Here is a 12,444-nt window from a genome sequence, read left to right as displayed (position 1 = left end):
ACACCTGCTAGTTTATTCAGTTCTAATCATCTAATCATTCGGATGCAGTGCAATAAAGTCATGCAGCTACGGTCAAAAGTTTCAATTAATGTTTACATCAGGCATAAGAAGGAAGAATGTTTACTCTCTGTGACTTTAACACTGGGGCCTGATTTGAGTATTTCAGAAACTGCTGATCTGGTATTTTCACACACAACATTTCAATGTTTTGTACATGCTGAGTTGCTTTTCTGCTAACCATGGCTGTAATGAATTAATATTTGAGTTAATTAATCCTACCTGGAAGCTCAAACCAGTATGGCCATTTTTCTCTGACTTCATTTCAACAAGGTGTGTCCACCCACAGAACTTTCTCTCACTCAGTGCTTTTCAAAAGTGAGTGAAAATCCCAGATCTTTAGTTTCTGAAATTCTTAAACCAGCTCATCTGGTACCAATAACAATACCATGGTTAAAGATAAAGATTTTTACAGACTTTTATGGACAAATCTGAGTATAATATAGTGATGGAGACATGTCTTTGGTGACAGTCGCATATGTAAATTAATATGATTCAATGGCAAGTATTACATTTAACTGCCTGTTTGTGAAAGACAAAATAAAACCATTCTTTTAATCATTATGTTTTCAAAATTATTTATTAGTATCTCAAACTAATGAGGATTTTCCCTGATCTAACAAACCTACTTCATCACAGAAAGGGCTGTTAGTTAGCTGAGTAGTTAAATCAGGTGTGTTAGGAGCAGGAGAAACACTAAAATTTGCAGGATAGGAGTACTTCAAGCCTAGGCTTGGGAACCTATCAAGCTCTATTGTTATCTCCCATTACCTTGCATGTGACATTATTCTGGCCTGTTCAGTTATTCTCTTTAAAACCCCTGCAGGATGGCCACTCCCTGTACACACAATTCATTGCACAGCTAAATTAGCTAAATCTTATTTGAAATTTCCAAAACGGTCCCTCTGTCTTGCATTGCATCCTTTAAGGCTCTAGGTGTGATATACAGCTGTGCTCTAAAGTTTGCATTCGTTGGGAGAATTTGAAAGATATGTACCATTTTTTAAAGAAAACATGAGTGGGAAGGCAAAACAAATTTATTTTATTTCTTATAGGACTCAAGTTAATATGAATGGCATAACAGAATGTCACAATCATCAAACAAAACATAACAAAAAATAAGGAAATAATACTTATTGCATACATACACCTCATACTTATAGCTGACCATTCTTCTTGGCAAAATGCCCCAGTTCGTGTACATTTTTTGATTGTCTTGCAAAAACTGAACGTTTGAGATTTCCTCAAAGTGTATCAGTGATATTGAGGTCAGGAGACTGTGATGGCATACAGAACCTTCACCTTTTTTGGCTGTAGCCATTGCAGGGTCAACCTTGCCTTGTGTTTTAGATCATTGTCATGCTGGAACATCCAAGAGTGTCCCATGCACAGCTTTCCTGCTGTAGAATGCAAATTCAAAGTCTTTGTAAAAAGTATTTGATAATATACTGCATTCATCTTGCTGTCAATTCCTTGCTGTCAACTTCCCTGTGTCACTGGAGCTCATACAGCCGCAAAACATAAGGGAACAATCACCATGCTTTACAGTGGGGATGGTCTACTTTTCACTGTAGGCCTTGTTGATTCCTTTCCAAACATTTGAAAAGGAGTCAAACAACTATGTGATAATTAATGACTTCATGTGACCACTATCCTTAAATAAAAAAAATATTTTGCATTATCAGTCACATTTTCAAAATAAATGGCAATGTCTTTTAGGGTATGCAAACTTTTGAGAATAACTGCATTTAGTGGCAACATCACTGCATAAAGCTGAATTCATGTCCTGTTTTGTAATCTTTTAGCATCTTTTAGCTTTTAGCCTCTTGCATTTGATGTCAGTTTATAGTATTATTCTTGTAAATAGTACAGCTATACTTGACTTACACCTGTGATTTAGATACGCTGTGCATGTCTATAATATGTGTAAATGGGAGGAAGAGGCATTCAGACTAGCAATATATTTAAAAAAGATGTGTCAGTGTTTAACATATTACTAGACAAAGTGTATTTTTGTATGCTATTTTGTAGTTACTGTACTGTAGTTACAATGCTATGTAATGACATATTTGATTCAGCAACAAATCCTGGGATTTTAAAAGTATAAATGTATTCTTGTTGCTTTTCATGTAAATTCTGTAATACTTGTATCTTATTAAAAATACTAATAAATGAGAAATTTTTAGGAATGCAAGAACAAAGCTAGTGTGGTATGTGAGGAGGAGGAGCAGAGTCATGTAGGAGAGAGAGAGAGAGAGAGAGAGAGAGAGAGAGTAGTACATGATGGACTCAAGACTACTTCATTCTTCGCCTGATGCATAGACTGCTGAAGATGCAATGTGTGCAAGTTGTGGGGATCCTATAGCTAATGACTGCAAGGTGAGACTTCAGGTTCTTTGTCTGTTTTATCTTGTGTAAAATGAAAGCTACAAGGTTTTAATAGCTTTCTTTTCTTTTTGTAAAAATGGAGCTTCCAGATTTTCATTAGCGTACACTGGTGTAACATGTGCATTTACAGCATGAGGTCGGAGATACACTGTGCAACGATCAATGAAGCCCAGTCTATAACCCAGCAATTGTCACATTATTTCGTGGAGCAGAAAGGCAGAAAAATATTTGTGTTTAATTCAAAAGGAAACAGGCATTGAGTTGGAATCAGGCTCCCAGCAGGCAGGGAATTAGTATGGCTTGATATTGGGATTCTGGATGAGTCACAGGTGGTAGAGCTGAAACATAATGGAAGAACTTAGGATGGCTTTTTTCATCACAGTGACCTAAGCAAATTGCTTAACTTGGACTTCATTATATAAAGGTGATCTTTTGTTTGATTGACAGGTTGGACTGCCTCACTGCACCGAGGTTAAAATGACAAATGATAACATTGCACAACCTTAGGATTTAATGATTCATCTTTTCACGCTATTATAATTAATGACTATGTTCTCAATCACATTGAAAATTATAAGGAACCAGAAGACAGTTAGCTTTCACACATTACTATGACACACTGTGTAGCCCCATGTATCCCAACCTTTGTGATTTCTGTGATAGTGATTGTGGGTTTTTGATGATTCATGATAACAAATGCTGACATATATTTAGAAACCACTTTGTCTGTCACAATGTGCAAGAAGTATCCTGCTATTTCTTGATGCCTTTTTTTGATTTTATGCTTTATTATAATACACAAAACCCTCTGAATAACAACAAACACACCAATCGTGTTTCAAGAACAGTAAAATAAATTTTTATGTCAATAACTATGTATGAAACAATGCCTGTCTTTGTGGAATTTCATTACAACGTTTTCCTCTTTACATTTGTGTGTCAACTTCAAAATAATCTAGTCTGTTTAAAATGGTGACTATTTCTAGGGGATTAAACATGAAAACAGACACATATGTCCACATTATTAGGTACATGTGTAGACCTGCACAATCATACAGTTAACTTCTCAGCTAATAAGCCTTGGCAAAGACCAGGTGATTTTTATTCTAATCATCAGCTGTGTTTTGGTGAGTCTGTGCTCATGAAAGTCTTAGATACTGCTTACAGGTGTTTTTCACACCATTCTGTGTAAACTTTAGATACTGATTTGCATGAAAATCTCAAGAGATCAACAGTTTCTCAAACCATTCCATGTGGTACCAACATCCATGCCACAATCATACCTTTTTTCATTCTGATCTTTGACTGAAACATTGACTGAAACTCTTTGACTTTTGTATCTGTGGCACATGGTTGGCTGGAGCTGTGAGGCAGCAATGCTACCAGCTGTGCCAAGTAAAAAAAAGAAAAAGACGTGCACTGGAGCTAGTGCAATTTTTTTAAACCATTGATATTGCAGATAATAGCAACAATTCTTATCTCTTTTTTGATAATGTCTTTTTCTTCTTTTTCTTTCTTCCTACAGATGAACAAGAATCTGGCATGATGAGTTTATTCACTGACAGACACTCACTTTAAAGTTCTCCTTTTCGGCAGTGAAAGAACCTCAGCCAAAAAATGAATACATTACCGTGGTCTTCAGTAATACCAAACAACTCTTTCACACCCATCAACCACAGTAAGGAGTCCAATAAATCACCAGGAGTGTCAGGAAACTGTGAGCAGGTCCACATTGCCCCTGAGTTTTTCCTCACTTTGGGTTTGCTAAGTCTGTTGGAGAACATCCTTGTTATTGTTGCCGTAGCCAAGAACAAAAACCTTCACTCTCCTATGTATTTTTTCATCTGTAGTCTGGCTTTGGCAGATATGTTAGTAAGCGTTTCCAATGCATGGGAGACTATAGTGATCCATCTCCTGGCTAACAGGAGGTTAGTTGTAGAAGATCACTTTATTCGTCAGATTGATAACATGTTCGATTCTCTCATTTGCATTTCTGTGGTGGCTTCCATGTGCAGTCTGTTAGCTATTGCTGTGGACCGCTACATCTCTATATTTTATGCGCTCCGTTATCACAGCATCATGACTGTGAAGCGAGCACGTATGATCATTAGTGGCATCTGGAGCTTCTGCACTGGCTGTGGGATTGTCTTCATTGTTTACTCTGACACAACACCAGTGGTGGTTTGTCTGGTTGCTATGTTCTTGGCCATGCTGCTCTTAATGGCATCTCTCTACAGCCACATGTTCATGCTGGCTCGATCCCACGTAAGACGCATGGCATCTCTGGCCGGTTCCAATGCCTCCATCCAGCAACGGGCCAGCTTGAAAGGAGCCCTCACTCTTACCATCCTTCTGGGTATCTTCATCGTGTGTTGGGTGCCGTTCTTTCTCCACCTCATCCTTATGATCTCCTGCCCAAAGAACCTGTACTGCATTTGCTTCATGTCCCACTTCAACATGTACCTGATTCTTATCATGTGCAACTCTGTGATCGATCCTCTGATCTATGCGTTAAGGAGCCAGGAGATGAGGCAGACATTCAAGGAGATCATCTGCTGCTACAACCTGCGCAGCATCTGTAGCTTGTCCAGTAAATACTGAATAGAACCTTCAACTTTGCATCCATCATCATGCAGCACAGAAACAAGTACAGACATAAAAGAAAACAGGACTGCACAACATTTATCACATAATTGTTAATCGTACAGAATCTTAAGAACTGGAACGGTTTTTGAAAGTCTTTAGAAAAATGCCTTAGAACTCGGAGGCCTACCACTGATTTTCTTTTTTATTCAAGACTAGAATACCAATAGTTAGATATTTCTTGTGTATTTTAAAATGGCGGTATAGACTTTTCTCTCTCTCTCTCTCTCTCTCTCTCTCTCTCTCTCTCTCTCTCTCTCTCTCTCACACACACACACACACACACACACACACACACACACACACACACACACACACAAAGATTTTGTTACTTTTCCCCCATTGGAGTGAACTACATTTTCCCCCAAAGTCACTTTATTTTGTTTTCCTTGTGTTTCCCCCTCCAGTGGTATCTGTAAAACACACAGCAAAATAAATGTATAAATACACCTTATCATGTGCCTGAGCCATTTTTTTTTACCCGCATTGTTGTGTAACCCCAGTTCTGTGGTACAGTAACTGCTGCAATAGTTGTGTGATGTATGTAGTGATATATGTATGTTTGTGAGTGTTTCTGCATAGTGTTGTGTATGGTGAATGTACAGTACATGGTACTGATGTCTAATTGTGTACAAAAGTGTTACATTTGTGATTTTACTGTCACTCAGACAGAGCCTTCAAGAATTGAATGTAATTCATGAAACATGCATAAAAGTTTCTTTTGTATACCATTTCTTTATTATGATAATATTATAATTGTTCAATAATGTAGAATATCTGTTAGACGTTGTACTGTAATTTGTGGCCATATTACATTAATGAGAAATGCAATATTAATTCATAAAGAATTGCAATATAATATATGAACATTCTTTAAAATGACCCACAGTCATTATCTAAGTATACAGATCAGGAAGACATTTCATGTGTGTTAATCATATATACATAAGGAAAGGTTGATCAGTAACAAAGAGTTTACAAAGATTTACGACTTGCATTTATTTGATAAAAGAGGAATATAATAAGGTGAAAATGTGAATAGGTGACCATGAGAATTTAAATAAATGTTGTAACCGGAGTTTTGACTGCCTCATTTATTTTTGATTCTTAAGGAACACTTATGGTTTAGTCATGCAAATGATATTACAAATTCACATGTGCCATGGACATAATTCTGAGCTTCCGTTAAGCAGAAGAACATTTTCCGGAAGGTGTTTCGTAGCTCAGCGCTCCTGAAGGCATAAATAGCTGGATCAATAACTGCATGACTTATCAACAGCACCACATGCAGCTGGAAGAGAGACCGATAACACTCACAGTATGGGTTTTTGGGGCATACCATAATAATCAGGAGGTGGAGGAAGAAAGGAGCACAGCAGACCACAAACACACCAAAAAGAATGGTAAGTGTGAGTGCCCCTCTCAGGCCACGCTTCCTGCGGTGCCCAGTGGCTCCTGGCATAGATGCGATCCTGCCTGCATGATACTGTGCCAGCAAAAACATATGCACATAGAGTAGGAGGGTAAGGAACAGGGCAGCTAAGAAGAGCACAATGAAGAAGATCATCACCACTGTAGTTTCAAAGAACGTGATCATGAGAGCACCACTGAAACCACACAGGGCCCAGATTGTGATCAGGATGGTTACTGTGCGCTGCATAGTCATGAGTGTGTGGTACTGTAACGTGTGGAATATAGTAATATAGCGATCCACAGCGATTGCAAGGAAACTAAAGATGGAGCCTTGAAATGACATGCAGAGCAGAGTGTCCATCACATTATCTATCTTGAGCTCAGATGGTCCCTGAGAGTTCAGATGGCCAGCGTCTCTAAAAACCAGCATGATGTTCTCCCAGGTTTTGGAGAGGCTGGAGATGGTGTTAAAAGCCGCCAGGCTGCAGATGAAGCAGTACATGGGAGAGTGCAGGTTTTTATTACGAATCACTGCCACCACAACCAGAAGGTTTTCACTCAGGCTTACAACACCAATGATGAGAAAGATCTCGATGGGAACCTGAACTTCATGGCAGTCTGTGTGCTCTCTGACCAGAGTAGTATTGTTAATCATGATGACTGGGTTAAAAGGCAAGGGGTTGGTTTGTGATGATTCTCCTTCCTCTGATTAGTATCCTCAACACCCTGAAAGAAATAATAACTTCAACATATTTTTGCACTATATTACACTTATTTCTTATACTGTTCATTGTACTGTATAGAGTTGTATAATGTACAAGATAACACTTCTTGAGAGAACCACTCTAGTTTTTACATTGAACTTTTTTCTACATTACTCAAAGATTAATCGTGTAAGAGAAGAATAACAGAGCAACATGAACATCAGACTAACATCAAGTGCACTAGATACACCACTTGATTATAATCAATTACACTCCTCCATTTAAAACACAGTCCTATTTACAATTGTGTTAAATTATTACAATTACAATAACTATCAAGCATAACATTGAATAGCACTGATGGCATGAGCTTTGCTTTAACTTCCAAGTACAGTTAAAACCCAGGCAGGTGGAATGATTAAAGAATACAGGAAAACAAGTCTGCAGTAATTTGTACCTTCTCTGAGTGTTTGCTTTTTTTTTTGTTTGTTTTAAGTTATGTATGTTTTTTTGTAGTTTGCAGCCAATAATCACACTACAAAATGGTAAAATCAATATAATTGTTCAGTCAATAATCTGTTTATAGCTATATTATAATGGTTCTGAGATTGCTGCAGGAGGAACGGGCATTTTTATTACTTAGAATCCTTCAAGTGCTCCAGAATTCTGCCTCTTCTTCTTCTTCTTCTTCTTCTTCTTCTTCTTCTTATTATTATTATTATTATTATTATTATTATTATTATTATTATTATCATTATTTATATAATATTAAAAACAAAAACTGGTATCTGATCCAGGGCATATTTCTGCTTCATGCCCAGTGTCAATGAGAGAGTCTCCAGACTAGCTACAACACTGACCAGGATCACTGATGTATGTATGACTTAATGAATGAATTAATGTTTGAAGGAGTCATCAGTCTTCCAAGGTAAGAGCGAGTTGATGTGAAAACCATTTTCAGATAAAAAACAATGATTTCTAGAAAGAATTCAAGGACGTTAACTACAGTAAAATGTTGTGATGCTGCACTACGTATGAAGGAAACAGTGTAAGTATCTAATGAACCTTGCTGAGAATGTGTATCATTTGTATAACTTTACAAAATATTTTAGCAATCTGACATGCCATTGAGTTGCATTTACTGAACTATTCCTTTCAGAAAGAAATAAAATTGATCAAATCAGTTATACACTGAAAAATCCTGAAAAAATAACGCACTAGAATAAAGAACTACACACTGTGAGTCCTGACAATCAAAACAGGCACAGCATTAATTTTCTACTGTTAATGTAACAGTAACAATAATAATTAAGAACAGCATTTTCTTAAAAAAGTAATTATTAGTTTATGTATAAAAACTGATACGGAGTTAAAAAATGCCACGTTTTACTACATCGGTTTAGACAAAGACAGAAGAATTAAAGATTTTTATGCTGTGAGAGAACATTTTACTGACATTTAAGCTTCCCTATTGATCTAGTGCTCTAATCTATATGAGAATCTATTTGTCAGTTGTTGTTAGCTCTCTCAATAAACCCTGATTAGTACAACCTACTCAGTCATTATGGCAAAATGTACTCCAAATTATTAAAAAACATTACAGCATTGCATCATCTCTCACAGAAAGGGCCATGTCTATTTAAGTATCTGAATGATATTTTGTAATAAAAACATTAATGCCATCAGCTGAACAATAAACAGTGAAAATGTTTGAAAAGCTACGATGAACTCTATGAAATATGAAATAAAAATCATATAAAAGTATTACGACTTACCCTTTTTTGTCTTTTTCTGCAGACACAGTATGATTACTACTAAAGAATTGTAGTTCTCCTAGTGTATGTGATCTATTGCAAGCAATATCACAGTATTAGTCTACACAACTGCATGAGAGTGCTGCGTATTTTCTTTGTGGGAACGACTGGAAGGACACTTTCTGTGTTTTTTTGCCCTTGAGTTAAAGCTCTGTACATTCTTTATGTCTGTTTCTTTAACCTCAAATAACAGGCACCACAAGGCAATTTATTTTGTAGACAATATAATAATAATAATGTACAATTCTCATTTTTTTTGTTAATGTGTAAATTCTGGCTCAGCCTGCTTCTATACACTGACCCTCCTCACTCATTTTCATAATTTACTATTATCCGGGGAATCTTTTAGTACATTTTAAACATTTTATATTCAAAATGTCAAGGTTAAAAATTCACTAAAAAGGTTCTCTTTCTTTTTTTCTTTTTTATTGTGGAATTATCTGGTTGACTCATTCTAATGAGGTAAACATTGAATACTTTATATGAAATTTAATAACTTTATTAGGCAGATATTACATTCAAATATTCAGGGATATAGGATAGTAAAACTTAAACCCTGCTCTGGTTCTTTAACAGAGTATTTGGAGTGTAACTCAATACCACTAACAGAAGGTAAACAAAACCTGGAACAGTTGCTCCAGTTATGTTCATAACATGTCTGAGGTTTATCTACTTTCAATTGTACTACCCCTGGCATTTATAATTTGTGTTATTAGACTGTGTATTGTTTTCTAGACTGTGTAAATTTATCTATTAATTGTTTTCCTCTATATTTGCTTCCTGTTTGTTTATCATCCTCAATGCTTGTGTCATCTTGTATGGCAATTACAAATAGAATATTTGAAAGTTGTTATAATAATAATAACAATAATAACAATAATAACAATTATTATTATTATTATTATTATTATTATTATTATTATTATTATTATTATTATTATTGCTCGTTCACACCGGTATACTGCAATACATCTTCTGTCCACTAGAGGTCAGCATTAGCACCAATTGTATTGCTGTTGTGATCATGGATCAGTAGCAGCTGTTATTCATTCCCTAGACCTATAAATACACCACATAGACATCTTGTTGTGGCTCCATGTGTCCACAAGCGGGCACTAGAGATTAAGTATACACAGTGTAATTGCTTTTATATGGCTTTTATATGTTGTATGCTTTTAAACCTTAGTCTGGATGTGAGCTTTAATTAAGTGAGAAATTTATTGATTTATATATTGCATAACATCAGTGATTTGTTTTAGAGGATATCCTTGTCTAGGGCCATGGTGGCTTAGTGGTTAACATGTATTTTTCACCCCTTTGTGGTTGTGGTTGATTCCTGTCTCTGATCTGTGTGAATGCACTTTACATGCTCTTTTTAATTGTGCACAGAAAAACATATGGCTAACCTGCTCCCAGACCTGAGCACCACTGTTGGTACCATGCTTGTGACATGGACATGCGATGCAGTTAGCTGTTCATTGAAGATCATAGATAATAAACTGGAAGTGAGATTTAGACTGATTTCCTAGAAGTTTGTGCTTGTGGTTACATTAAATTATTTGCAGGGGCATTGCACAAAATATGTCAATGACCAAACAAAGACCAGCTCACACCCAGACACCCTGAACCCAAATATACCCAAATATCAATGCACAGGATCATAGGCTTTCACCAAAAAGCTGGATGAGCATACTCCCATGACCCCTCATGTAAACTGTTTTATAAAATGTAAATACATGGAATTATATAAATTCCAGACAATTATTGTGTCTTCTGAGATTTGTCAGAAGTACAGCGTGCCATGCATCCATTTGTTTATCTAACCATCCATCCCATCTGCATAAAAAGAGCAATAAATGAACAAATTACAACTAAAATAAACAATTCAAAGATGTGAAATTTAATTTACATTACTACAGCATGAGAGGTCCTTAGTTTGCCCTCATCACAACATTGAATCTTAGTCAGAACTAATTATATGCTTATGTCTTTACCATTTTGTTTGTTCAGTTACTTTTGTGTCTATAAGTGAACTGAGCAGACCTTCTTTATGGGGGCTAGTTAGGAAGCAGCTCTAACGCCTGTATATAAAACATTGTGTATCCATCTGTATTTTGCGTGTACAGACCGTAATTAATATAAGCTTTATTTACCAGTGGAACAGCTTGGATATTTAAACATGCCTGTGCTATTGTTTCCAGGTGTTCAGCACTGAATGAATAGAAGTGTTTGACAAAGTGGCTTTAGATTTCAGGAAAGAATAACCACAGCTGCTGGCACTGTTTACATTATGCTGATATAAATTCAACCGAACAGGACAGTAGTGACACATTGTGTGCTCGTTTAATTTCCATTTGTTTAGCAATTATTCATTTGTAGCTTAATCACATTGTTATCCAGTGGCAAATCTGTCTGTAATGCACAAATTCTTCACTCTAGCAAAAGTTTTATAAAAAAAATATATTTTGTTGTATTAACTCTAACAATGTAGTTTATGTCTAATGTTAACATTTATAAAAGAGAGAAAAAAAGAGAAGGTACTGGAGTTAAAAAAAAAACAAAAACAAAAAACAACCAAACAAAAAAACGCAGGCCTATAAATGATCAAAAAGAGCCAGCACTATGTTGTTGAATTCAAATGAGTAAAATGATTAATCTCTTAAGCAAAAATTGATGGTTTACTAAATGGACTATTATTGGTCTTACTGTAACGCTTCTGGTGAATATTGGCCCTTTCCATATAAAGTATTGTGCTGCACAGTACACAGTATGGTGTAGTGATGGGCTTGCTTTTAGACTACTCAACTGTTGTCTATAATATATTTCAGTTGTTTCAGTGTATGACTCACGTGGCCTCAAATTCTGTTTCCTTATGAGAGACCATCCTTTAGAACTCAACAAGCATACGTTCAACAAATATGGGCCTTGGAAATGCTGACTGGCTGGAAATCAATGACTACACGTAATGCTTTGAGAATTTTAGGAAATAAATGAAATCTATAACAGGGGATGGGGCACGGTGGCTTAGTGGTTAGCACGACACCTCCAGGGTCGGGGTTCGATTCCCGCCTCCGCCTTGTGTGTGTGGAGGTTGCATGTTCTCCCCGTGCCTCGGGGGTTTCCTCCGAGTACTCCGGTTTCCTCCCCCGGTCCAAAGACATGCATGGTAGGTTGATTGGCATCTCTGGAAAATTGTCCCTAGTGTGTGATTGCATGAGTGAAAGAGAGTGTGTGTGTGTGTCCTGCGATGGGTTGGCACTCCATCCAGGGTGTATCCTGCCTTGATGCCCGATGACGCCTGAGATAGGCACAGGCTCCCTGTGACCCGAGGTAGTTCGGATAAGCGGTAGAAGATGAATGAATGAATAACAGGGGATAACAGAATAAACCTTCTCTAATTTAATCTTTGTCTGATCTTTTTCCTT

The 12,444-nt window shown here is 36.6% G+C and overlaps 2 protein-coding genes across 2 annotated transcripts; one reads left to right on the top strand and one right to left on the bottom strand.

Moving 5' to 3' along the window:
• The first annotated feature begins 3,931 nt into the window (after positions 1-3,931).
• On the top strand, positions 3,932-5,121 carry mc5rb (melanocortin 5b receptor). Its single transcript, XM_060869264.1, has one exon. The coding sequence runs from the start codon at positions 4,063-4,065 to the stop codon at positions 5,044-5,046; it is 984 nt and encodes a 327-aa protein (XP_060725247.1). The 5' UTR covers positions 3,932-4,062; the 3' UTR covers positions 5,047-5,121.
• Positions 5,122-6,217: 1,096 nt separating this feature from the next.
• On the bottom strand, positions 6,218-7,156 carry mc2r (melanocortin 2 receptor). The gene has a single exon (XM_060870279.1). The coding sequence runs from the start codon at positions 7,154-7,156 to the stop codon at positions 6,218-6,220; it is 939 nt and encodes a 312-aa protein (XP_060726262.1).
• Between the last annotated feature and the right edge of the window lie 5,288 nt (positions 7,157-12,444).

This window comes from Tachysurus vachellii, chromosome 5 (genome assembly GCF_030014155.1).
Source record: "Tachysurus vachellii isolate PV-2020 chromosome 5, HZAU_Pvac_v1, whole genome shotgun sequence".
In the NCBI taxonomy this organism is placed as follows: domain Eukaryota; kingdom Metazoa; phylum Chordata; class Actinopteri; order Siluriformes; family Bagridae; genus Tachysurus; species Tachysurus vachellii.
The sequence above is the reverse complement of the archived record's forward strand: the minus strand, read 5'-3'. Positions and strand labels throughout refer to the sequence as shown.

Excerpts from the sequence above, each read along its gene's own strand:
- mc5rb (XM_060869264.1), top strand. The coding sequence starts at position 4,063 with ATGAATACATTACCGTGGTCTTCAGTAATACCAAACAACTCTTTCACA.
- mc2r (XM_060870279.1), bottom strand. The coding sequence starts at position 7,156 with ATGATTAACAATACTACTCTGGTCAGAGAGCACACAGACTGCCATGAA.